At 38.4% G+C, this 27,806-nt stretch overlaps 1 protein-coding gene across 1 annotated transcript in view; it reads left to right on the top strand.

Moving 5' to 3' along the window:
- Nucleotides 1-27,806, top strand: part of LOC133214517 (piezo-type mechanosensitive ion channel component 2-like) — a 234,233-nt gene that overhangs the window by 173,561 nt on the left and 32,866 nt on the right. Inside the window, exons 7-9 of the mRNA XM_061357455.1 lie at nucleotides 3,837-4,047; nucleotides 6,749-6,962; nucleotides 23,564-23,732. Of these exons, the coding sequence (XP_061213439.1) occupies nucleotides 3,837-4,047; nucleotides 6,749-6,962; nucleotides 23,564-23,732 (594 nt within the window). The remainder of the gene's footprint in view (nucleotides 1-3,836; nucleotides 4,048-6,748; nucleotides 6,963-23,563; nucleotides 23,733-27,806) is intronic.

Here is a 27,806-nt window from a genome sequence, read left to right on the forward strand (position 1 = left end):
CACATAGTAAAAAGAGCTTTGCAAAACAGTCTGACTGTAGTAATGGTGTTCTGGGATGAGCGCGTATGTAGGTGGCTATTTAATCGTCAGAAAGTGTTAAAACAACAGGCAAATTATCACCACGTTGGATGTAAAAGCTGTTCACTCTTTGCTTTTCTTCAGTGCTCAGTATGGGAAACTGGAAGGCCATCCCAGATAATCCAGTTGGCAGGCAGTGAATAAGAGAGTGGGGGAATCCAAAGTTTGTCATCTTTTTGACATACACTGGAACATGGCATTTCAGCTACTTCAGGAAAGGAACATGGCCTTTCAGCTACTTGACTTCACCTTGGATACTGAATTACAAACAGATACATTTGTATACAAAAAACCCCCATCAAACCTATAGTTGTTTAGTTGTTGTAGTCTTTTCACTGAAATAACCATTGACTGGGTCATGAATGACACCACTGGGAGGTAAACAGAATAAGGTTAAGGACTGAGGTATTATCCTTTAAAGTACTTGCAGATAGGGAAGACAGTGATGCCAAAGCTAACCTACCCATTCCAGGCTGGTGCAAAGCCCTGGTCTCTGAAAACAGGCAGTCTTTGCACAGCTGTATCACTGGTAATTCAGGCTATGCTGAAAAGGTGCAAGATGGTATGTGTCTGATAAGGCTTCTAGGACTTCAGATTATGGTTGTTGTTGATGATCAAGTTCTCCCATTTGCTAGCTTGTCTTAAACTGAGGAAAGTGGCTGAAGAACCCTGCCTCCAAACAGACATTTATACCTTTGGAATGAAAACTTGTGAAAACTTTATTATCTGCTGAGGTTCAGAACACTTAAGTTTTCTTTCCAACAGCAAACGACCTCAGTAACATGAGAAGTAGGTTTTTCTGCATTTCCTGTGAGTGTTTGTGAGGTCTAAACTTCTTTGCAGAACTTGGAATCCATATTTTCATATCTAAATAAAAATGGAAATAAAAGGAGTTAGCTTCTCTGGTAACTCATTACCTTGCAAGTTTTTAGCTATGCTTCAAGTGTGGGAGCTTCAATCCATGGAAATTTTTGACCATCATCTCCTTCTCAGCTGTATCCTGGTATGAAATACCCTCTCCTAGTGCTTCTACTTGGGGATGCTGTGTCATACGTGTCAGTGCTAAACTCTTAAGACAAAATGTAGCCTAAGGGTCCTTCAGATCATTGAAACTTCAGTGATTAGACTGGCCAAGTTAAAAAATTATAGTCCTGGTTATTGTGACAGGAAAATCCAAAGGCCCATTTTGAGGATGTCAAGGTGTGTGAAATTGATGTTTGGCACCTGAGGTGAGGGAGGCAGGTAGAGAGACTGTAAAGGATACCAAGTTCCATCTTTCACTGGGCTGTTTCTATGTGCTTTTCTGACTTCTGTGTCCTCCTTTTTGTATTGTTGTTCGAAGGTATTGTATATTTTCCTTCAATTCATACTTTAAATTTTTTAATTTCTGTTAATTTCTCCCTCAAGAACATTTTCTACTGCATGGATAACATTTCATTATTTTATTTTGTGACTTTTCAGACTTTTCTGTTACTGCATATGTATAATTCAGTGCTATCTCAGCAAGTTAGACAGAGCTCCAATTCAGCATAAGCTGTAATACATGTATGAATCCTGTCTTCATGATCAATGTGGATTTGTATTATTCATAGAGATATGAGTCCTGACAGTCTCCTGTCAAATAACTTATTTGTTTTGAAAATTTTCCTGTACGTTTTTGTCAGTAATTCCACATTTTAATGTATATTGTCTTCAGCAAATTGAAAGCACTAGCTGAAGAAATAAGGATCTCCTTCACACAGACCCATGTATAGTAGGTGTGCTATTTCATGACCTGTAAATGTCCAGCAGTCTCACTCATTCTCTGTTGTTCAGGGTACGATCACTATTGAAGGTTTCACTGTTCACTAATCATACTAAGCTTAAGGCACAGAGCACTAAAGCCAGTCTAGGAAGAGCAGGGTTGGGCCTAAAAGGACTAGATGAGGAGCTGCTTCATCTAGTAATTACAGCACAAGCAGAAATGGTCATAACTTTTGCCGTTTATATAGCTTTCTCACTGAAACAGCTGTGACAGAAGAGTGTGCGTAATGTATTGTTGAGTCTACTGTCAGCATTGTTTCTGAATATTTAAGTAGCTCCTGTTTAGATAGGAGCTCAGATAGGAGCAGCAGTGATGAACAGAATGCCTCTTTGTGCTGCATGGCTTGAACTGTGATGACTGCATGTTTGGGCTGCCATCTCCTTTCCATTATTTTGCAGAAAGACCTAACAATTCATATGCTGAGAGCTGTATAAGTGAATGGTGACAATAACAAAACAATTGAAATGACATTTATAATGAGTATAGCTAGTGAAATAGATGGATATGTCTAAGAGAAAGGTAGATTTCCCAGATCAGCCCTACTGTATTTAATCTGTATTTCATTGTCTGTAAAACAGATACACTGGAGAATAGACAGGCTTGTTCTAGGCATTCACAACATTGTTAATGCTTCAAAATAAGAGGAGAAAGTTGGCACCAGGCTCAGAGGTGAAATGAAGGAGTCCACAGGGGATTTTGTTCCTTTGGGAATCCACATAACAAAGTGGTACTGAAGATTCTGGTTAAGTAGCCCGAGAGTTCAGCTGTTCCTACTGCAGTCTTATCTGTTGATGTGGAAAATTTTGCTGCCAAATGTCACCAATAAATACAAAAGTGCCATTCTGGTAAAAAATACCAATATACCAATAGTCTCTCTTTCTTACTTTCACATGCAGAGATACTGCTTGGCCAGAACTGACATTAGCTAATACAAGTTCAGATTAGTGCCAAAGAAGCTATTCTGTATTACACCAAGTGAGAACCTAGCTCAAAACTATTATTTTGTTTTTTTTTTAATATGCCCTTACTTGTCTGTGAATGACTAATTTTTCCATAAATTGTATCTTTGGGTGGGCCTCTTGCTAATCCTGCAGGTTCTCACCATGGGTTGATGATTTAGTCTGCATCACTCAATAGCTGTGTATGTCTTCTGGTCTCCAAGATACTATGGAGCCTTGATGGTGAAGGCCACTGCCAAATCCTAACAAACCACTCAAGTATGAGGGGCCTTTACACGTTTCCTTCTTTTCCCTTTTCCATTGTGTAGTTCTAAGCCACTGGTCTCATTTCTCTTGCTAAATTGTTGCAGATCACTCAAGCTTTCGCTACTTCTCTCTTGCTCACTTTTTCTCCTTTTCTTTCACCATCAGCTAATCTCACCATTTCTCATTCTTTACCCGAGCCTCTGCTTAGTGTATTTTTTTCTCTCCCAAATTGCCCTTCAGTCACCAATGAACTATCTATCCATTTATTTCAGTCCTTGCTGCCATGACTCAGATCACTGCTACTTGCTCAATTTTAGGGTTTGCATTCGAAGTCTGAGATAGGGTTTATGGGGAAGGGTTTGAAAAGTGAGATTTGTTGAGGAACATGAACCTGGAAGGCACTTGTGTTTAGTGACTGGATCTTATACCTGAAGCTGTTAAGGCAAAGAGGAATTTAGCAGATAATAGGTAGCAAGATGGAAAGAATGCTGAGGAAACCAAATTTCATATAAAAATGAACAAGCAGTCTATTGTAGGAGGATTGCAGCCTTTCTCAGAGACAGCCCTTATTCTGAAATGGGAGCCATCAATGTACAGCTCTAGATTTAGTACACCTTCTTTAACTCTTGTTACTTGCACATAGTAAAAAATTACAATAATTTATTGCTAAATAATATATCAATGGTTTTTAATTCAAAAAAATCTCTCTCTTTTGCATTCTCTTTTTCTTCCCCCCCCTCCTCCTTTAGGCTGTAAGAGAAAAGTTAGAGCCAGATGATGCTTTGATGTATGAAGAAGATCTGGATGATGAAGACTGTGGTGAAGCAGAATTTGAGGAAACCATGAAATTAAAAATGCTGCGTAGAATTGCTTTCATAGCATCCAAACTGAGGGAGTTTATTGGCCACATGATCATCACCACTGGAAAAGTTGTTGTTACAATTTTACTTGGTTCAGCAGGTTGGTGCAATTGAAAAATTTCCTCCAGACCTCATTAGATTATGCATTTAACAAATCAGTTTTCAGCACTCTGGCACCTGCGGGAGTAACAATGGAAATCTTTAAGGGAAAATAAATTGCTGCTGATTTTATTTAAATTAAAATTTTGGCAGGCATTGGAATATGCTGAGTTGTTTAATATTTTTTACAAATACTTTGTGGCCCTATCATGCTGTATACGACTTTCACAGCTGCTGTTATAGCGAAATGGTGAATGGTCACATATTGTAAGTGACCATATATTTATATACTGTAATGTGAATTCTGACACTATCTGATGTAAAAAGGAACTATATTTACATAGCTCTAAAAAACAAAAAGGAAAATAGAAAAATAGGTTGACTGTGTAGTGTGTGAAAAGAGTGATAAGCAGGTAAGCAGACTTCATGCTGTTTTCTGATGTGGTTAGCAAAAGTATCTGTTTTCATATGATATAGCCAACCTTTTTATAAGATGTTTGATTTAGTACCACATAGTCAGCTACAGCCAGAATGGAAGTGTACAAAATCACTGTAGGTTGTAATTAATGAATTCATGATTGGAGCAATAATTGTAAATTAGCATTTATCTGTCTAATCACATGTTTTAATGGAGTCATTACATATAAAGTATATGTACAATGGTATATACTTAATGTGTAAGAATACTAGTATATAAAGTATAAAACAATAGTTAAAAAAGTGATATTAAATGACAAGGACTGGTCAGATGTGGCCTTTTATTAAGACAGGTGAGATTATCTGACAACCTTACATGTAGCCAAATGAAAGGTAACAAATCTACAAAGGGATGAAAATAGGTTATGTGGATAACCACGGGGCTGAAGATCAGGGAAGAGAGATGCCATTAAAAGCATTATGAAAAGCCTGTTGCCATTCTGAAGTTGCATGGGTGAACATCACCTAGGGAGGATGAAGCAGAAGGATCACACAGCAGTAGACAAGGGCAGCTTCTTCTGAGAGCTAATGGGCAGTTTGTCTGTGGAACTCCAACACATGCTGAGAGCCAGGAGGTATTCAGAGCAGAGTTACAAAAAGGACTTGAGGTCTGGGAAGGCTGTATTCCTGAGGGAGACCATGAGCTTAATTAGTTAAATACTTCCTTACTTACTGTGCCAAGAAGGAAGATGATGAAGGGTGATTTGACTGCAGCCTTAAACTACTGACAAAGTACAAAGTGCCTCAATTTTTTTAACAGACTTCTCATCTAATAGGAGTTATGAGCCAATAGTTAAGTGATAAACCCCTGCAACTTCAGACCAGAAATACATTTTGACTTTTTCACAACCAGAGTAATCTGCCATAATAAACAATTTATATATGGATATAGTGGATTCTTCTCCTGAAGTGCTTCAATAAAGACAAAAGTATCTTTTTGAAAAAAGAAAGGAAGTAGTTACAGGCTTGAGGCAGAAATTTCTTTCCAGCAGAAGTCTTACAGCCACCATCATGAAGAGAGTCAGAATAATTGTCCCTGCTGTCCTGTCATGTTTTAAATCTGTGAGCCTATGGTAATGCCAACACATTACATGCTGAAGCAGAGACAGAACACCCTAGACTAAAGACTTGGTTTAAAGTACAGTGGGAAATATGTGATGGTGAAGCTCAGGTGAAATTACTGTGGATGAATCCTTACAGTGCCTGGACTAATCCCAGCTGGGGACTGACATTCAGGGCGCTGTCCCCAGAAAGCATGGCAACCTAGCACCTGGCAAGGTGCAAGTCCTTCTGACGGAGTGGCTGGCCCAGCTGTGGGGTCAGTGGGCATATCAGAGCCACAGACCACCAGGAGCCTGCAGGTCTGGCTTGAGGAAGGTGGCTCCTAAATATACACTAGTAAAAAACTTAAATTGAGGCAGGCATCCCTATTAGCTTCAGTGCTGTTACTGTAGAGACTCCGCTGGGCTGCTGTGCTTGGATGTAAGCTCTCTTGTCATTTTGTCATGGTTGCCACTCTTAGACAAGTGTGTCTTTCCTGCTTCCTCACTGATTTTTGTAGGCTACCCACTGAGCATCGGGTCTGCTTCACCAGTCACGTAGTTTCACAAGTGAAATACTCCACTTCATGTGAAGAGCAAAACCAGTATACGTATGTAAGACAGCAGAGTCTTTGCCGTATGTAAATTACAAATTTCTGAGAGTTAAAAAAGCAAACATTTGCTGACCGTTCTCTGGATTTTATGTAGGTCTCTTGTCAGTATATACATCAGGATTTTTTTAGTATTAGTAACTCAAGATATCTCAAGATTTATATGAGAGGTTTTTTCACTGTTCCTTCCTGCCATTTTAGCATCTCATACTTCAATTTCATTTTGAAGTTTTATACGCCAGTGCTCTCAGGCACTGCTGAGTGGCCTTGCAGCCGTCTTTGTTTTCTCCATGCTTTGAGAGACATCTTTACAAAAGAAGATTTCATCTCAAAGGAAGTTCTGGAGAGTAGTTGTGTACTAAGTGTTAAGGTATAGCATAAGTGCATTGAATGAAAAAAAGAGGAGATCCTTTTCTTCTAGTTTCAAAGCTAATAGCAGTCTTAAGAGTTAATTGTAATAATTGCCATAGATGCTCATTGGACTAAATTGTTTTATATATGTGTCAGATTTAACGTTTAACAAATGCAGATATTTCCCACACTTTTCCAACCCTCCATATTTTTATTTTTACAGGAATGATGGTGCCATCTTTGACCTCAGCTGTGTATTTCTTTGTATTTTTGGGCCTGTGCACATGGTGGTCCTGTTGCCAAGCATTTGATCCGCTGATATTCAGCTGTCTGTGTGTATTAATGGCCATATTCAGTGCGGGGCACTTGATTGGACTTTACCTGTACCAGCTACAGTTCTTTCAGGAGGTTGTTCCACCAAAAGATTTCTATGCCAGGTGAGAGAAATTCCTTTCCTGTTTAGTTGTGGGCACATGATACAGTGCTATGTCATCACATGTTGATGCAAATGATCTTGCACATGATGCTCTGACAAATTTTATGCATAAATTCATGTTCAGTTTTAGAGAGTTGAAGCATTTCTGACTGAATGGTTTTGAATGATAGAGTGGTGGAAATCTCACTTGGGCTACTGTATGCAGAGAGTTGGGACAGTTCAGGAGTGAAACGGATTTTGGTTTTGGTCAGAGTGAAACTCAGATGTGAGTGAGACTACTTTGACTAAGACAGGAGATAAAGGAAGTAGGTGGTGGTATTGACACAAGGGCAGTGTACACGTGCACATTTTTTGGCAGACAAAAGGAAATGCTCCTAGGTCATAGTGTTTTAACTGGGGAAAAATGCATGTGTGGTGCCATCATTATGTGCAGATATTGAGGGCTGCTGGTATACTTCACATGGTGTACATTACATTAGACTGTTAATATAAAATTTCTTTCTGGTCCTGCAGAATATGCCAGTCTTAGGTTCATACTAATAGCTATATTGCTTAAGTCGAAAAGCAGCATTTCTAGTTAGTGCTGCAGTAAATATTGATTGGATGTGATTTCACTGACTCTAATTTTTTTCATACTGTAATCTAAAATATGATGAAATAATGGATGTATTTTTCTCATTACTACTTTTTCTTTCTGCTGAATTATGATTGAAAATTGGTTTTTATGGTATATAGTTTTAGTCCTGTAGTAATCCCTATGTTAAATTAATTGTAAACCTGAACTTTATTTCAATAAACCTGTTGTTTCTTTTAAGTATTATAAGCTGAAGGTGAAAGGATATTAGATGTACTGTGGAGAGTCAATTCACGATTTACATTTCAGTGCACCATTGAAAGCGGTAAAAAATTACCTGCCTGGTTACAGTAACCGTCATTTTAATACTTATTTTGACATTTTATTTAAAATACAGGCTAATAGATGTGTGTTTTGCTATGTTGGAATTGCTGACTTGGAGCCTCAATGGGAGAGCATAACATTACCTATAAAATCGGGAAAGGATCTGGTTAGTTTAGGTTCTTTTGTGCCACCTACAGGTCAGTGTGGGAGAATGGCTGATTTCTGGTGCCGAGTAACTAAAACGCTCGCAAGTTACCTAAAGTCATTATGTTGCTTTCTCCTTGTATTATGAAAGAAAACATGGTTTCAGAAATCTGAACTATTTAGCTATGGGATATAGTCTCACAGGTTTTTATCACCTTTTTATCATCAGATAGCAATAACGTTTTCTCAAGGAGAGGAAGTACGTGTTTCGTGCCATTTTGCTGGAATATGTGAAACTCCCTTTATATGCGTCATTTGCAAAAGTCCCTTTTGTCTTTTTAACATTTTCTTATTTAAAATTATTTTATTTACTTTAATTTCCACTTAATTTAGTCTCAACCTTATTTTCTCTATTTAATTATTTTTTTCTAGTAGTGTAGTGCTACATTGTATGATAAAATCTCATTCAGTACAAATATGCCACTTTACCTTAGTCACTAATTTTTGAAATTAAAAAATCCAATTGCAAGTAATTTTCCCTTGCTTCACTGAAGAAAGAAAAGGCACCTTCAGTTTGGATTAAAAAAAAAAAAAGGTCAATGTGTTGGACTTTGGAGTATGTATTGGCCTTTTTGTAAGCAGAAGATGTTATCTTCTGGCAGATTTTCTCCTGAATTGGTACTGTTGAGTACTATGCCTTTTACACAAGACAACATGTGAGGGACTAGCCTTCTAAATTACATAGGAAATTATGTTTGAATACCCAAAACACAAACGACAACAGAAGGCATAGTAAATACATCTTCCTTGTTTCTTTAATCACAATTCTTTCTGCTGTGGATTTACTTTTATCTGCTTTCAAGGAGACATATTTGAAGAACATCAAGACAGGTTTTATCAGTGCTTGGAAATGCAAATTTGGGTGTGAGGAAAAGCCACTAATGATTTTTATTCATTAGAGTAGGACTGGTGTATAAGCAGTGGCTAGAGGAGAAGAATGAGACACATGTACTAGAATGATGCAGAAAAAAATATGTTAGTATTTTTCATCCTAGAAGAAATTTGATACCTTGCTATGTTATGTACCATCTTGGTTTGAAGCAGAGCTACATATGCAGAGTTCTCATTAATAATACCAGCGGATGGCTTGCTTGGGTAAAATATATGCTGAGAAATAAATCTGATTCCCTAAATACTCCTCTTATTCTCATCCAGAATATGCTGTTTAATGTCTTTTTGCAAGAAGAGAGCATCAGATTGTTCCCATACTTAGTTGTATGAACTTTCCTTACTTACTTGTAATAAACCCACTGTATGAAGAAAACATGCAGCAAGTACGTGTATTTGCATGTGTTAGCTTTAGTGCTATTACAAACTGACCTTTTTCCCCTAAATGAAGGGAAGTTGAAACATGAGCTGTAAAGTTTTGAGGACTCTATCCCTAGGTTAAGCTCTTCTGAGATGTAAGGGCAGATGTGGAAACTCTCCTGTTGGGCCGCTGGTGGATATTATTTCTCTCTGCAGAGGGTAAAGCTGGTGTTTTAAAAAGCTGTTAATGTTGGGCCTTCTGGGTTTGACTTCTGAAGTTGACAAGAAATGTACAGTTTGTTTCTGATCCATAAAAAGTATGTTGTCTGAAATCAATTTTCAGACTACATGAAGTTAAGCTATACCCAAACAAGCTGTAAAGTTCTCAAGTTAATCTTTCAGCAAATCTCTCAGCTAAGATTTGCATCATCCTTGTAATGCTCCTTCCTTTTAAGATCTCTTCAACTCAAAATTCAGTATTTCTCCCCCCCCCCCCAAAAAAAAGGATACTGTGATAACATAGCCCTGTGCGTATGCCATAGTGCTGTTAGCAAATATGAAGGCATCAATCTTCTACAAAGTTTCAGATGTACTGTTGTGGCTTTCTGGTTCTGTGAGGTGCAGATAGAGGTGGCATAAACACAAACACACACTGAAATGCTACCCAGTGCACACTAGGATCTGCAGGTTAAAAAATGTATAGGGTACTGATAAGTCTGAGGTATAGCTGATGTTGCCAGGGGTGGGCACGCTAGCAGCAGAGCTTCATGAAGCTGCCTCTGCCACTGACAGCTTTTCTTCTCTAGACCAACCCACTGTGGAGAAGTGGGCATCAGTCTTTCAAGGCAGTGCTCTAACTGTCTTGGGAAGAGTGGTCCTAAATGGCTCAGGAGGACTGGTGTAAGTAAGGCTGAATTTACCCTTCAGTTAGGACTTACCTAGTTGCATAAATTAACACTGGTTAGGGTTCAGCTGGTCTCTTGTCAAATAAAATGTCCACACTCATTTATAACATCATTTAAAATAGGGATCTTCTGTGTTAGCTTGCTGCCATATTGCAAAATTGGCGATTTATCAATCAAAGGGAAAACAATAACAAGAAGTATCCATTTAAAACAAAATTTGGAAGCTATCATATTTCTGCCAGACAATTCTTTTCACCTGAGTTAATAAAAAAAGTCCATGAGCTAAAATGATTTTAGAAATATTGTACATTCTGTCACAGCCTGAAAAAAAATATGCAATAATAGGTTTGCCATTTTTCAGATTGCTGCCTCCTTTCTTCCTGATGGTGTTTATTTTGGCAAAAGGATGTAATTGGGGCAATGATAAGGCCTTGCCAAAATGAAGAAATAGGATCAGTGCAGTGGTATGAAGTTTATCCTGAGTCATTAAAGTTGTTCCTGTCCAAAACTATGCTTATAAGCATATTAATTTAAAGATCCAGTAGTCGGATGTAAATTAAAATCTATGTGCTTTCTTAAGAGTTCTGGGTCTTTCTCATATAGCTTGTACTTTGCAGGCAAGAAATGTTCAAAATAATTTAAATATGAATTGTTCATCTGTAGGAAGGCATCACCCTCATAAAGTGAGGCAAACCTAGGAGTCCAGGGAGTGTCATACACTTCAAAGCGGGATGTTATTTCACATCTTTAAGTGAATGGGAATTTGGAATTACACAAGTGATTGCTTTGTTGCAATCTGAGTGGGGAAGTCTAATCTAAGGCTGTCTTTTCCATAGGAAATTTTCATCTGAAAAATGCCTATAAATCTCCTTAAGCCAGACTTTCTAAATAGGTTGTACAGTGATTAGTAACAAACTTGCTTAAATTACTTTTTTAATTTTGGAGGGAGTGTTATATTGATATTTGCTGTAGATGGTAGCGTCAGAATATTCAGTTTGTTTTCAGATTTATTTAAGGTGAGTCCAGCCCTAAGTCATCCATTTGAACTTCCCTGGAAGCTTTGATCTGGATTTAGAATTTATAGACCAAATGTTCAGTTTATCCAGGGTAATAAATGCTTAAGCACAGTTTCAAAACTATTCCTGGAGTTGTAAGATCAGGCTGGGGCATCCAACTGTCATTTTTTTCTCGCTAAATTAAAGGCTAAGTGTGCTAATAAAATCTCAGCAGGAGAGCAGATACTGCCAAAGCAGCAAGCTGTAGCTGATCAGTTATCTTGGTGGTGGTGTCTTGCCTCTCTGCAGGGCAAGGCACTGATCTCCTGCTGCTTTTGTAGCTCCACTGGAGACAAGAGCTTGCCAACCTGTTCTACCGGAGCTGCAGCCAGTTAGTCCTTGCTGTGGAACAACTTTGGCACCTGTCTCAAAGGTGTCTCACCTCTGAGAGGCAAAATATTACATCTGTATGGATTTCTGAGGGTTTTGGAGTTTCCTTGTAAGCTGGTCAAAAGCCAGTTAATTCTTAGAAGGCTTTAGCTTTCTTAGAACTTCAGTTTCATTATGGTTTAAAAACTATTTTGCAAAGCAAGTGACTGATTCTGTTAACTGCTTAGATTTGCAAGTTCAGACTCCCATTGACAAAAGGCAGTAATCATCCTTGCTGTTATTGTAAGCTCTTTCTAAACTTTGAGGTAGCCCAGGGCAGGTGGGCTCATCTGGGCTCTCTTTCCCAAAAAAGGTTGGAGGGGATTATCTTTTGTGGACTGTTGCAACCTCGGCCGTTCTGTGATTCTGTGATTGTCTCCTGAGTTACATGATTCTGCAAAGATGTTTTGTCCCAGGATTTGGTGCATCACAAAGAGAGTTTCTCAATATTGTGCTAGGAAGGGTTTCCATACTAGACAGCAAACAGTTCATTTGCTATCAGCTGAACCATCAGAGTCCATGTGGTTTTCACTTTTTTATTAGCTATATAATAATGTGTATCTGGTGTCCAAAATGATTCACACCTATAACTGTGGCTGGTGAGCAGACAGTTACCAGAATTAATAAGAACAGGGTAGAGCTGAAAATATAGATAAACCAAGGAGTGCAGGAAAAGTCATAGTAAATCTTCTAATCTTCTCTAATAAGTTTGTTTCTTCTTTCCCAGAGGAGGGTCTACTGGTTCTTAGCAGACTTTGCATATTCTTTAGTTCATTTTAGTTCATTTTTCTTCGTTGGGACAAGCTGGTCCGGTTTGTATGAGAAACTGCTCAAGATGACTGAGAAAGAGTCCTATTTAATGAATCAGAATTTCATTACATATTGAACTTTTTTTCAGCACTGAAAATGGTTAATATAATTTTTGACTGGCTTGAAGTTCACATTTTTAATGATTCTGATAGCACTGTCTGGAATATCCAAATATGACAGGAGAACCAGTGGTGGAGTTCCCGATCAGTTGCATCAAGAAAATGTTGGAAACGTTGCAAAACTACTCGCTGTTGTGAGATTTCTAGCTTAGTGTCTGCCACTGAGAGATTCACCCAAAATGAATTCACCTCTTTCAACGCTTATTCAGAGGGATTCCTTGGAGATGCACTCATCAGCGGGCATGTAATAAATGTCCATGCTGTGTTCACTTTATAGCAGAGTTGTATGCAACATTGATTTAAAGTGGTTAGCTCAGGTTTTGGTGGAAGTCCAGTGGTGACAACACAAAAATCAGTGTAAACTTACAGAGCTTTACTAGGGAGAATTTGTAGCTCTTGCTGGTCTTTACACAGTTACCAATACCCACCTCTTTTTGCTACACACTGCAGTTGTTAAATTCAGCGAATTCCTGTTTGTGCCAGGATTTACACCAAGTTTGAAATTCTCTGAAAAGAGCAACAGATGCACCAGTAAGTAAACTGCAGCGATTACTCTGGCAGAGCAGCCCTTCCCAGCCTCCCTGGCAGCCTTGGCAGTGGTGACTCCGTCCCTACAGTGAAGCTGTTGGCATTCACCATGACAGCCACCCTGAGCAGAGTGCCAGATTTAGCCTTGGAAGAAGCAGGCCCAACTTTATTTTACTGCTGTTGCACCTCGGGTGATTTGCATCCTCCTGTCTTCCCCTGGACTTGACAGGGATGTCAGCCAAGAGACATACAATCACCTTTTGAAAAAAGAGGGTTTCTGCCCGTGGTTTCAGAGCTGTGTTTTGCTGCAGCCGTGAACCTGTGGCCAGTGAGCTCTCTGGCAGTCTGGTTGGGCTGGACCTGGCCACAGGTGGTTCTTGTTAGTGGGGAAAGGGGAACCTTGGCGCTCCTGACAATGTGTGGACTGTATCCTGATGCCGAGCATAAGCTTTAAACATAAAAATCAGTCGCCGTCGCATGACATAATGTTGGTGGATTGCCACCTCCTGTCTCCTGCCCCTAAATAGCCACGTGTTACCGTAAGAACAGCCAGAGGTGCCTCTTTCTTGGATGTGTTGAAAAGTCGGGGTGAGAAGGACAGAGAGAAGTGACAAAGATTTAGAAGTGCTGATGTACCATGATAGACTCTCCTGCTGATTCTGCTTTGACTGAACTCGGTGTGCAGTCGCCCTCGCAACAGAGCCTTCCCACTTTTGCATCCCCTCAGGCAGCTCATTTGCATGGGACTGGCACACCTCTCCACTAACAGAAGCTCTGCTTGTGGTCAGAGAGAGCTGGATCACTCCACTCCCTCATGCACACCAAGTATCTTCTTAAGTGTATCTGATTTCCACACTAACACTTGAATACAGAGTCCCTGTCCATCACGGGCTGTCCTGTGTGGATGTGCAGAGGATGGCTTTGGAGAAGTGATGCTTTAATTTTCTTTTTCCATTGTTTAAAGGGCACAGATCTGCATGCTGTGATCATTGAGCAAGAGCCTGAAAACAAGGACAAGAAAAGGGATAGACAGACATCAACCTCTCTGCTCCTACCAGATTCTAATCACTTATCTGTGATATTAGATGTGGATTATAAATAACAAGCTTCTCTTGGCATTACAAGCTTGTCTTTACTGTCTTCCTGAGGTCGGCTTGCCAGCATTTGTTTTCATAATCTGGCATGCCCAGAAATTGTGATGATAAATATTTGGCACTTATGTAGCTCTTTATGTTTTTAGCTCAATGTATCAACATCCCCAAATGAATCATCCCACATTCCTCAGAGACAGTACAAAAGGCAGTCTTAACTAACCTCAAACAATCACACTCCAGAGGGAGTTAGTCCTTGTCTGTGCACGAGGCAGCCTACCTGGGTTTCTCTAAAAACTCAGAGTGCATGTACTTAATCTCTTTCTTTATGTTCGTTTAGCTAAAGTATGGAATTTACTGATAAAAACTGAGACAATCAGGTACAGTTTATGAACAATTTAATATCAGCTATGTTATACAGCTTCGATTTTGAAATTAAGCATTTTCCCCACATTTCCCAAGGCTTATTGTTCATTATTGCATTATCTTCTTTCCCATGTCTTGCTATTTTATTTTCTCGTTAAAAACAAATGGGAATCATAGCTTGTGTTTCTGCCTTAACGCAATCTTTGCTAAAAAAAAGAGAATATTCTCTTTGCTTGACGTTTCTACTGCAGAATCTCTTAATTTAGGTATCAATCACTCTTGCTTTTTTTTTCAAGCCATTTCGCTGCCAGCTGAGTAAAGTGGAAAACCTCTTTATCCTCTGCATGCATCACTGAACCTAGCAGACTGTCCCAGTGTGACTAAAAAGTATCATCATTCCCTTTCAGAGGTGGAAAAATTCCCTAACAGAAAAGTAAGATGAATTGCATACGTCCCCCAGATAGCCAGAGCTTGGAATAAAACCTGGAGTTTTTGGCTGCAGTCTGTCCTTAGGTTCCTAGATCACAGACCAAGTTACCTCTAAGTTAAGATGGGTATGAAGCTATGCTTATAAAACGATTTATGTTCTTCTGCATATGTTATTTGAAGAAGTAACAGTAAATCTCTTAAGCTAGTAGGCAGTTGCATGGTTAGTTGTTGTATTGGGTCACTTTCATGTTCTGGTAAGGTAGCACCACTCCACTAAGGGCTGATGCTCACTGGGGTTATTTGAGCAGGGTGTCCTTTTCCTAAATGATTTGTGCTGAAGCTTTGCACTCAGTGGCCCAGCTGTGTAAATTCTTCCATCCCTCTTCTAGGACCTGAGCTGGACAGCAAGGCCATCTGTGGGCTGCACTACCTGTTTGAATTTTGGGAGCAGGCTCTTCTCCTTTCACATCCCATGTGCTGCTTGTGTGAGACTTTCTGAGGTGGAAGTGTTGGCTCTTTTCCTTTCAGCAGCTCTGCCAACTCACTTTGAGAAACCAGTAACCTCAGTTACTAGGTGGCACAGAAAGACATCATTAAGCCATGCCTCCTGCTGTGTGCTGAGGTGTCCAAGCTCACCCTCTGGCAAAGGGAAGCCTTTGTGCCCATGAACGGTTCTGAACTTGCCTTCAGTTTTCCCTCACTTGCTTTCCACATAGAGCCTTACAAACATGGACCTGTTTTCTCATTTTTTTCATCTTTGAGTAGAAAATGCAACTAAATGTTTAAAAAAAAGTTAAGTTTGTTGGCACAGTTTGGGTGGTGTCCTCCCCTAGGCAGTGCTGTTCAGTGTGAGTCAGTTTTCATTCTATCATACAGTTGTGGGGAGCGCATATGTACATGAGAAAGTGGAGCAGGTGGCAAACCACTGTGCCTGGTGCTAACTAGTCTCCTCTGCTGGGGTGGCTTTTCTTTCTCCATCTCATCCCAGCAGCGCTGCCTCAGCTTCTGTAGCCCACATGCTCCCTGAGTTGCCTCTGGTTTGCAGCTGAATTGTTTGGAAAAAACCCCACAAGCCTGCTGTGTTTATGGTAGTTGTATTTAAATGACAGAACAAACAACTGTCTAACTTTCTACCTAACACGTGAGCCAGGCTGCTGCCAAAGCAGTGACATTGCTAGTCCTTGTGAGGAAGGATCATGTTGAAAGAGATACTCTAAGGTTATCAGGTAGAGGCCCTAAAGCAATTTCTTCTGTACCTCTATCCCCATTTCACCTTCTTCTTGCCATCTTGTCTGGTAGTTTTCCCTGTGCCTGATGCTCAGCTGTCTAACTCAGTTGAAAAGATACTGGAGTTGCTCCTACAGCACACTTCTTCATCAGATGATCACCTCCAAAAGTCCTGGCAAAGGTCCCCAAAGGCTACAACAACATCACTCCTTTTCTAGCTTGCTGGTGTGCTAGAAGGAGCAACATCAATATCAATGTTCACCAGAAACTCAGCACAGCTGAACTGTGTTGTGGGTAATGAAGTGGTTTGGGGAGGAACCCCACTGGTAGGATAAATGTGAAGCTTTTGAAGATGGGTTTTGTCTCAGTAAACAAGGGATTAATAGACCCATATCTACTAATAGTGATAACAGTAGGGAATTACTGCCTCTAAGCCACTGAAAGCATACTACAAGCTTTTAGTATGCTTTAGGAATATCTTTTAGGAACAGTCAGTACAAAGCTTGAATATTGGATGAAATATGTTACATAGCTCACAAATCTTTATGTTCAGACTTAAATTTCCCTCAGAGCAGCTGCTTTATTGCAGATATATGAAGTATTTGAATGTCTGAAGTTCGGTGATTTCTAATGGATGTCCAGTCCTTAACAGTTCCAGTCACATAGTCTCAGAGGAAATTCCATTATCTGGTTAATTTGAAAAAACAGGTTATAGAGCAGATACTATTTAACATCCTGGTTTAAAGTTGTTAATTCATTTGAAAGCAAAGTGATTTTATTGTGACTGCTTATATGGTTGTTTTGTTCTCCCTGAATTAAGATTTGCGTTGTATTTATGGTTTTTGCAAGCTTTTATGTAATTCACAGCCTTTGAAACTATTCTTTCTTCTCTACAGCTTCCTGGATTAATGGATCGTAATTTTTCTCTGTCCTCATAATATGGATGATATTAGCACACAAGTTTTAAATTACTTATTTTTTCATGAGGCTTTTCATGAAATAGATGTACGTTTGAAATTAGTTTTCCATTAAAAGAAAAGTCACTGATGTTCAGAAGAGGGTGGGAGATATACCAGGGCTGGTTTTGTCATTGCCAGAAAAGCTTTGATCCAGTAGAAGCTATGGAAACCAAGACTCAGTAGAAAAAAAGTACGTAGACATCTGCTAAAGAGCTATAGAAATACGATGACATTAAAACAAAAGTTAGAATGATCTGCTTACCTACCAAGCCTATTTCACTGTGTGTATGCCTGTATTACAGCGTTGTGATAGCAACACTCTGAAGGAAAACACTTCCAGTCTTAGTCTATGTTTTCGATATTTCCAAAGAAGTTATTAACAGTTAAGCTGAAATTTATCATAATACTTCTCAACCCAAACAATTAAATTTTTGTGTTATTGTTAATATGGCACAATTCCATTTAGCCAGTTTTGAATTATCCAAGTCTGAACCAAAGCAGGTTCTAGGGCTTTTAAGAGCTAAAAATACTTCAAATTGTTTTTAAAGCTTGTATCACTCTGAAATGGATAAATTTAATAACTTCAGTCCAGCTGTGGACTGAGGCTTGTGCCTGCAGTATCTCCCTACACAGCTGTCCTGCTGAGCTGAGAAGGCATGAAGGATCAGTTCCTTCTCTGTGGAATCACAATGTGATTTGGAAAGACAAGTGCCCATTTTCCCATTCATTCTTTTTTTCCCTTAAAAATCCATGTGAAACTAAATGCCTCCTGCTCATCTTAACCCTAATTCTTTAGGACACTTAATGAATTTCAGCCAAGTTTCCCACCTCTTTCCTCCTTGTGTTCTGCTATGTCTGTAAAAATGTGTAAGTTCAGTGTACCCATAGCCCCAAGTGTTGTCTGAATTCCCAGTTTATAGCCTAGAGAGTAACAACCATCTGGAAGGCAAGGAAAGAGCTAGAGGTACCACAGGACTGACTGAGTTCTCTCTAATGGCATGTATTTATTTGAGCACATAGCCAAATTATGGGGGGATGGGGGGGAAAGGAGGGAAGTGGGGTGGCTCACAGAATTCCCTCAGAAGAGACTTTATGGATATAATGTTATGGATCATAACCTCTGTGTAGCTCTGCCATTCAAGTACAGAAAACACAACAGAATAGCTTGTGTGAACAGTGGACTCCTCACTTTTAGGGGGGTTGTGTAGGAATGATATTTTCTGTATGCTAATTTATTTCTTAATTCCTGCCACTCCTTCGACCCTCTTCTCCCCAAGCCATTTTCAAATTTGACAAAAGTGTGTACCTCCTTTAAGTCAATGTTTGCAAAAAAACTGCAGGGACCACTCTTCTCTCTTTCCATGTGAGGACAGTGAAATAAATGTGGAGGAGAAGATATCCAGATAAAATAAAGATTCGGACAGTTCATAAAATCTAGTATAAATTCAGAAGTTCTACAAAGATGGATTCTCCAAATCCAACCCAGCATAGTGGAAGTCTCTCATTCCATTACTGTGAATAACCAGTAATGGTTAGTATCCAACATGCAGTAGCCTCAGCAGAAAAAATCCTGCAAATCGGGAAATGCATCTCCTGAAGTGGCTTGATGCAGACATTTTCTTCAGCTGTAATCTTAGTGCAAGCTCAGAGAATATATAGGAAAATGACTCCTTCTCTGTTGTGTAGTGAAAAGCAGAATCATAGAATCATAGAATAGTTAGAGTTGGAAAGGATCTTAAGATCATCCAGTTCCAACCCCCCTGCCATGGGCAGGGACACCTCACACTAAACGTGTCACCCAGGGCTCTGTCCAACCTGGCCTTGAACACTGTCAGGGATGGAGCATTCACAACCTCCCTGAGCAACCTATTCCAGTGCCTCACCACCCTAACAGGAAAGAACTTTTTCCTTATATCCAATCTAAACTTCCCCTGCTTAAGTTTGAACCCATTACCCCTTGTCCTATCACTACAGTCCCTAATGAATAGTCCCTCACCAGCATCCCTATAGGCCCCGTTCAGATACTGGAAGGCTGCTATGAGGTCTCCACGCAGCCTTCTCTTCTCCAGGCTCAACAGCCCCAACTTTCTCAGCCTGTCTTCATATGGGAGGTGCTCCAGTCTCCTGATCATTCTCGTGGCCCTCCTCTGGACTTGTTCCAACAGATCCATGTCCCTTTTATGTTGAGGACACCAGAACTGTACATAGTACTCCAAGTAAGGTCTCACAGGAGCAGAGTAGATAGGCAGGATCACCTCCTTCAACCTGCTGGTCATGCTCCTTTTGATGCAGCCCAGGATTATGGTTGGCTTTCTGGGCTGAGAGTGCACACTGCTGGCTCATGTTTATTTTCTCATCAAAAAAGTAGTAGGTAAAGTACAGAGAGATGTAGGAAGATGCATCAACTGGAAATCTCCTCTAGACAAAACTATTATAGACACTGAATGTAGTAGAATATAAAAAGACAGTAGATTTGCTATCGGTTGAAATCAAGATTGGATGCCTTTCTGAACTATAAACTGTAATTGAACCACAAGTTATTTGCTCAATAGAAGAATTATTGCGTGTCCTACATTGTGCAGGAAGTCAGAATTATTACTTCCCTTCCTGGCTTTGGAAATTATGAGGCAAATCCTGGTCAACTTCTAAAACATCAGTACACACAGGATCTGAACTGACAAATATATTTTTACAAAGAAAAACATTCCACATCATTTTTACTGGTGGGAAAATTCACAGGCCTAACTGGTCTGTAATTACTGTGTTTGATAATTTTCTATGAGGCATATTTAATTTTTTTTTTGTTTATGTAACCGGTTTTATTCATATTTAATACCAAGAACAATTACTAACAGCAAATCTTACACTATATTAATGTAATAGTTAAATAATGCATGCTGGAGAATTGTTAGCATGTACATAATGCAGAATAAAACACATGGTACTTCAGCAGCTCCTTAGATCAAATACCTGTGGGTGCAAAAGGAATTTTTCTGATTTCAGTTAAAATTGAAATAATGTTTTCTGAATTGTAAAGCTAGACTAGTACAAAAATGGGAGGAGGTTATGGTCACAGCTTTTTTTGTTATCAGAGAGTCACAAAAGATGACTAGCTCATCTGCTAGAAGGTTGATTCACAGATTCAGTAGGAAGCTTTGATGGGAAACCAAGCTTTTGTCTAGTAGGAAGTGGATAAAAAGATACCATCTTTATTTTAAGAACTGTTTCTCACTTTGTGATTTCAGAGCATTCTTCAGTCAGGCATTAAAGTTCCTGTTGGCCCTTTGTAATTTCTAAAAATCTCTGAATAATTTCTGCTGCACTTTTTTGGTTTTAATGACATGCATCTTTCAGAATACTGGTGAGAACTTTAAAAAGCACAATTTTTGCTTCTTTGTAAGAATAGAAAGATTAATCTATTACATCTTGCAAACCTCCAGTTTTTTTTGACATTACATGCGGTCTTTTGAAAAGCATTTCCATTGTTGAATGGTCTCTCAGTATTTGTTTTATTTGTCTCTGTATCTCGGCATGCGTATCCTTGACTTGTTTGGCATTTGGTTGCCTCCACTTAGGATTCATTCTGACTTTGCTGATGGTATATATGTATGTATATATTGTCCAAGATGAAGTCACACTAAAATCAGGGTTGGGCACAACTATAGCTGGTTGTGATCAATACTGAAGACATCTGTGTGGGATGAAGTATGCAGAAATGAATAATACCTTAACGTATGTTACTTACTGTAAATGCTTGTACATTTTATGGCAGTTGTTCCTGTGTATTTAAAAGCTTTAAATAAGAGAAGATGACTCTGTTTCTCAAAAAAATGTTCCACACCAGCAGTTCTCACTGAAGATAATGATGAAGCATAAATACAGAACAAGTAGCAACTTGTAGCCTTGAGGTGACAACAGACAGAATGAGCATTTCCAAGATGCCAGTGTATTCTGAATTTGATAGATGGGAATGTTATATTGTGTTCCTTTGTGATAACAAGTCTCAAAAACCAAGTAAAATTTAGAAATGAGGAACATTTTCTGCAGATTCATCATTTATGAGACAAAGTGAAATAGGTTAAATAAATACATTGCTAGTCAGGTGGCAACTAAGAGGAAAGAGATGCATTGTAACTTATGCATATTAGGTGGTTGCAGGACCAAAAAGGAGCAGAATTAAGTCCAGTAGTATAATTATATCCAGTATGTATGGGTAATTTGAAGCAAGCAAATGAAACTCAGAGAATGAGAATTTAACTGAAGCATAATAAAATTTCCTGACTGATAGGATTGTATGGATTTTTTTTTCAGTGGAGATAAAACACAAGTTTTTGAGACCCTATAGTTGTAGTATATTATATAGCATACTTTAGGAATGGAATATGTGATATGAAGATCATGTCTGCTTGGCAGAAGGGCCCAAGAGCCTTCAGAACTTTCCCTCATTTCTGTAAAAAGTACTCATCATTCACTGTCAATGGAAAAGCTTCTTGCTTCAGTAGAAATTGGATTTTATTCTGTTTCTTACATGTTTATTAAACAGAAATAGCGTGATTTGTACTGTGCTTACATAGAAAAGTTTAAAATGAACCAAAGATGGAGAGATGTGTTGTGAAACAGAGATAGAAGATGAAACTAAATAGGAACCCAACAACCCTGATCATTGATGGGCAAAAATTACAAGTCAGTTAGCAGAGAGGAAAGCAGGCAAATCAAGATGTTACCTTATGCTGATAGAAATATGAAGAGAATACAATCCAGCATGAATTTCAGTTAGATGAAGCCAAACCATAACACCAACCTTGAATGTGCTTGGATGTTACGGAAGTTTGAATCTGGATCGACTCCAAACACAGCTCTGTCAGCTCCTTTAAGTTACAACAGTTTATTTTGTGTGCAGGATCTTTCTTTTTTTTTTTTTTTCTTTTCTTTTCCAACCTTAGATCCACCCAAAAGCTCTGAGAAGTATTAAAGTTTATAACCTTTGGCTTGCGCTGACAATCAGAATGAGAAGTGAATGCTGATAAATTGTTTAATAACATACTATAGAGCTCTACTTCTGGCGCTTAATAGTATTATACCCGTGCTACAAACCACAGTGAACAAACTGGTATAGCCTCTTCTTTTTTATATTCTTTTCACTTTACAGCATCCAAAAGGCAGATTTCAGGCAGCTCATCTCTGTTGAATATTATACTTAGTCTTTGTATTCGTTCACTCTTTCATGTTGGAACTTACAGGGTAAGCAAAGAAGAAATCTTTTAGACTATACTAATTATGATTAAGTTTGGGTTTTTTGGTTCTGTCAAGATATAGTTCTCCTTCATTGTCTCTTGGAATCATATCTATTTCTTGTAAAAATCGAAAACTCTGATACACATTGTGGAAGACGCTTTGTCAATGGAACAAAACTCTTTATAGTGTATACCGATGTATGCTACTGGTAACTTTGTGCCCTAGCTTTGGCACCCTGCAAAATATTTTACAGTGAAAGAACCAGATTAATTATGATCTCCTACTAGTTTTGTTTCAGCATTTAACACCTCTGCAAAGCATCTAACATCTTGTCTTAAATTTAAAATGTTGGGAATTCTTTTTATATTATTGTGTTTTTCAGCATATGTTTCTTACTTGATAGAAATATTGTGAAATCCCAGTTTTTCCAGAAACAGTTAAGTATCTGATGTCATTGACATTAATACTGTAGCTACAGTAATGCTAATTATGGAATTAATTTTTCTTCTTTCTTTTCCTCCATAATTTGATTATCCAGAACTGTTGTCTTTCTGAATGTTTTCCCTTTTTGTTCACAATAGCTGTGAATTCAATGGAGCTGTGTATGTTTAGAAGTGTTTGTATAATTAGATAGCAATTTATTAATAGTATTAGTTAAAAAAAAAAAGAAAAAGAAAAAGAAAAAGAAAAAGAAAAATCGGTAATCTGTTCAATGTGCCGAGGAGATGTACTTTACAGCTCTGTCCTGGCAAAGTGAGTGGAATGGTGTTGTATGTCAGTTTACTGAATCACTCTGAAATGTCATGTTGCTGTGATTTGCCAAATGGCCTTGCAGCCAGATTTTCTCTCCCCTTTTTCTGTAGCTCTGGGTCTACAGGGTGCAGGTCATTTAAAGTTTTCACATTGGACATGGTAGATATAATAATATTATACTCCCATTTTTTTTTTTTGAAAACCAAGTGCAAACCCCATTCTTTTTCACTAAATATGTGGAATGAAAATATTCACTGCATTTTAAATAAGATGTCAAATGCTGGTTTTTAACAGAGCAATTGGTGTTATAGGTAAGCAAAATTACTGAAAAAAAAAAATTTAAACATTGTGAGATTTAGTGTTCATTCTCTGATGTGGTTGTTTGGGTTTTTTTTAATATCCACAGGTTGTTCGGTGTCACTTCTCTTACTCAGACAAACTGCTCAAGCACTTGGATGATCATCAAAAATCAAGAGTTACATTGGTATCACCATGCTAATCCAATCTTACTGCTGGTGATGTACTACACCCTCGCAACTCTTATCCGTCTCTGGCTACAAGAGCCCATTGTAAGGGTAACTTCCTTCTCTTTTTTAGCACTAATGACTATGAGACCAGCCAATGCAGATACTTGCTTAGAGAAGTATAAATATTCAGGAAAGTTAAGGGAAACAGACAGCAAGTGTAAGCTGGTACCTTCAGTTTGGTCTTTTTCTATAAGTGTGTTCGAGAGTTGTATCTTGCAGGGGTTAGATGGTTATTTTCAGAATCAGCAGAACTATTTATGTAAGGCATGCTAATGGCAGAGCATTAATGCTTACTCTGATATGGAAAGCCAGTATCAGTGAAGTATTGTGGTGCTGTTGAATGGAAGGCAAACACTTGTCTAGCAGAACTGAAGTAGGATACTTGGCTGGCACAGGATCCTGTAAGACAAGACAGAGCTTTCCAATTTTATTACAGATAGAGAAAAAAGATTCTTAAAGCCTTTCCTTCTGAATCTGTGCACCTGAGTGAAAATCCCAATTTTCATGTAAGAGCAAGAGAAAATGGAGTCAAGAAGTAAATTTTTACTTCTTCCAGTATCAGAGGAAATACAAGAATCCAAAGGTACCTTAAAAGCTGAGAGTATAAAAGGAAAGATCCCTAACATTATTTATTTTTATCTCCTGATCCTCGGAGGCTCAACATGAATTTTAGAGTTCAGGTTTTGCAGTGCTGTAAACTGGAACGAAAATACTCATGACTGAACTGTGAATTAGTACAGTTCATAGAAGCAAGTAAAAATGTTGAAGGTTTTCTTATTTTAAGGTCTTATTTTTTGTATAATGAATAATGTAACAGTTTAACATTTGAAAAGGCAGACAAAATATATCACCTCTGAATTGATTTGTCTGCTATTTGGGGTTTACATATATTGGGCTTCATAATAAGAGATAAATGATGCCAGAACTGTCAGCTTGAGTTACTAAAAAATGACATCTTAAGTTTCCAGAAATCTTAAGATTGGCTTTTCTAAAGTCACAAGACTGTGATCCAGTGCCCTCTGGCATTGGCTTCTCTTAGGGGTTTTTTTTTTTTTTCCTATTATTTTTTCTGCAGCTGCAGCACCTGGAAACTTGGTTTTTTTGTTGTTTTTTTTCTTTCCTTAAGTGAAAATTGAGATTTCCAGATAGTACTATGATTTTATCACTGGGACTGTAACAAAAACTTTGCATCTCACAAACTGCATAGTGAAATCATGCGAACTACTCACAGAGGAGTAAACATATGTGAAATGCAGTTACTGGGAGCTGTGTGATCTCAGCACCTCTGGGAATTCATTTCTAGTGCCCAGGTTGTTTCCTTCAAATTTTAACCATCTTAAACTTTGTGTCTTGGTCTAAGTTAGGTACTGTGCTTTTTCAGTGGAGAGGAATGGGCCTGTCTATCTCAGGACAGACAAAATCCTACAAATTCCTCCAGGGACTAGAGAGGACCTATAGTGGACTTGCCTGCGCTTCTTTCTTTTAGACTACTTGTGTTGTCTGAGATAGATATTCCCATAAGACACTAAGATCAGTCTCTGAGAACTGGAAATAAATCAAATGAGAGCTGCTTTATAAGCAATTGAGCTAGAACGAGTAAGTATTAAAAGAGATTAATTTAGGAAAAGTTGTCTCAAACCCAGGACTACATGAGAGGCAACAAAGTCTTGGCACTCCCGTGGGAACTTCAGATTCCAGAGGAATGATGCTTCCCTCCAAAGATTAATGGACATTGTAAAGAAAATGATACTCATGCATTAATGCTTATTTTTGACACACAGGATGTAGTGATGCAAATGTTTGTCATTAGAAAGAAATGCTGAGATTTGCAAAATTTACCATATTTTACACACTTTCTCCTTATGAGTTTTTCGTTTGGTTTGGTTTAGTTTTGTCCATATGCATTTCAGTTTTCCTTTAATGATGCCATGGATCAGGAGTTAATCTTTCTCTTACTAGCTTTCTCCTGGCAGACTCCATTGTCAATTATTTAAATCTAGAAATAATTGTACTCCAGGTTTCATCGAAATGTATTTTGACTTGTAAATTTGTAGTGTATTTGATTCATTATGTTGCTAAGTATATAACCTCCCTTCGCAATCCCCAGTGATTTCAAAGTGACATTGTATTTAGGATCTCAGCACTAACCTACCTATAGTTGGATGGCAAAGACAGTATGCCAGCTGCTGTAAGGCAGTTGTTCTCTGCATACTGCTGTCATGTACGGTTAAAAGTAGCTCATTTTAGAAGTTTTATTCAAAAGAATCTCTTGAACTAAACCTGTTTTGAATAAAATGTGTATGATAGATTGTCATAAGCGGATCTTTATTCAGTCTAAAAAGATGTATTTAAGCTAAATATGATACTGGCATGGCAGGTTCTAAAAACAGAGTAAGAAATGCAGACCTAAATCTTGAGTTTCAGGCTAAGTTTTCTCTGTATGTGTGCATTTGTCCTTGTTTCGAAGTATGGCATGTATGTGATGTCAGTGTACAGTGCAGGATTCTGTATGGATGTTACTCATGCAAAACGCCCTTGGCAGTCAGCGCAAGTTTTACTTTTCTTATGCCCTCTGCTTTGGATCCTGATTTGTTCTAACCTTGAGTCTTGTGAAATTCTACCTCTGCAAATAAGAAGCAGCAATCTGCCTCTGGAGATTTCAGCTCATAATTTTAACTGCTAGTTCTGAATATATGAATAGGGCCCATTCATTCTGTCCAGTGAGTGGTAAGGCATAGTACAGAAGTCAACAGAGTTACAGCAATTTTACGTAAAGTTCTCTTATAGAATTTTTAGAATTGTTTGAATTAAGACTCATTTGAGAGCTGCTCAGGTAGTGGAAGAACTGGAAGAGTTAGATAAGTCGAAGATCTTTCAGAAAGAAGTTGCAGTCATATGAGTAGTACTGTGTTTTCTGACTTTTCTTCCTCTGCTGAGGAAGAGAAAACATGATTTCTCACTGTTCCATATAGTTTCTTAGGCTAAAAATATGTTACTAAATATAATTTTCTATATCTTAGGTCTTTTGGGTTTTGTTCTTTTTTTTTGTCACCCTGGTGCCAAACTAAATGCTGTTGATAAACAGTTCTTTATGGTCCACATTAAAGTTTCAAATGACAGTGACAAGTATTTTAAGCACAGAATCAGTTTATTTCATCTTACAGTTTGGCTGGGAATGCCTTTTTACAATCAAGCATAGATACACAATCATACGCTAAATGTGGACAGTTGCCTCTGAGAAGTAAAACTAAATAATTATTGTTCATCTAAATCGCATTTAAAATACAGGACCTAATGGTTAGGATCAGAATTGGGAGACTTTCAAAACCAGCTAGGATGTTTGGATGTCCTATTCCCATGGGTAGCTTTGCAGACCTTTGCCCAGAGTCCCGATTTATTCTTACCCTATTGCATCAGCTGATTTTGCATAAGCAATGAGAACACTTACCACCAGCTAGTTCCCATTAAAAGTATAATTTGGAACCCTGCCTTTGAAACACCTCAAGTTCAGACAAAAGCTAGCTTTACACCATGAGGTATGTCTCTGTTGGCACTAGAGAGAGTTTAAGTGAAACAGCAAGTACCAGGGCAGATGCGTATTTCTGTTGCAAACCAAGTCAACTTCGCAAAACTTCATTTGAAGCAGAAATGCAAGCATCTGTTAAACAGAAAGGGCAAAATAGACAGGAGAAAAATTTTAAGTCCTTCCAAAGAGACCATTCATGTTGAAGTAAAATATGACAATTAGTTGACTGGTTGTTTTGTAGGTAATAGCAAGGTAAGTTCAAAATAATGCTACTGCTGCAGCTCAGCAATGTTCCTGAACCTTCACTTAAGTCCTACTGAAGTTAGTAAGACCTTGCCCCAGATTCCAGGTTCCACAAGCACTTGTGTGATTTGCTGAGTAGGGGTGGGTTTATGAAGCAAGACTTTACAGCTGTACTAATGAGCATTTGGCTCAATATGCTGAACAACTGATACAGGTGGACAATATGATGAGAGGAAGTAGAGTTTTTGTAATTCTTTGATTTTGGTAATTCAAAGTGTTGGGCTTTGGTAAGTTCAACAGCAGTGTAATGCCCTACGTGAGCACTTTTCCTATTAGAAGTACATATGTATATA

Source organism: Neopsephotus bourkii, unplaced genomic scaffold (assembly GCF_033783945.1).
Source record: "Neopsephotus bourkii isolate Nb327-2 ecotype Australia unplaced genomic scaffold, CSIRO-AGI_Nbou_v1 NB_894, whole genome shotgun sequence".
Taxonomy (NCBI): Eukaryota; Metazoa; Chordata; class Aves; order Psittaciformes; family Psittacidae; genus Neopsephotus; species Neopsephotus bourkii.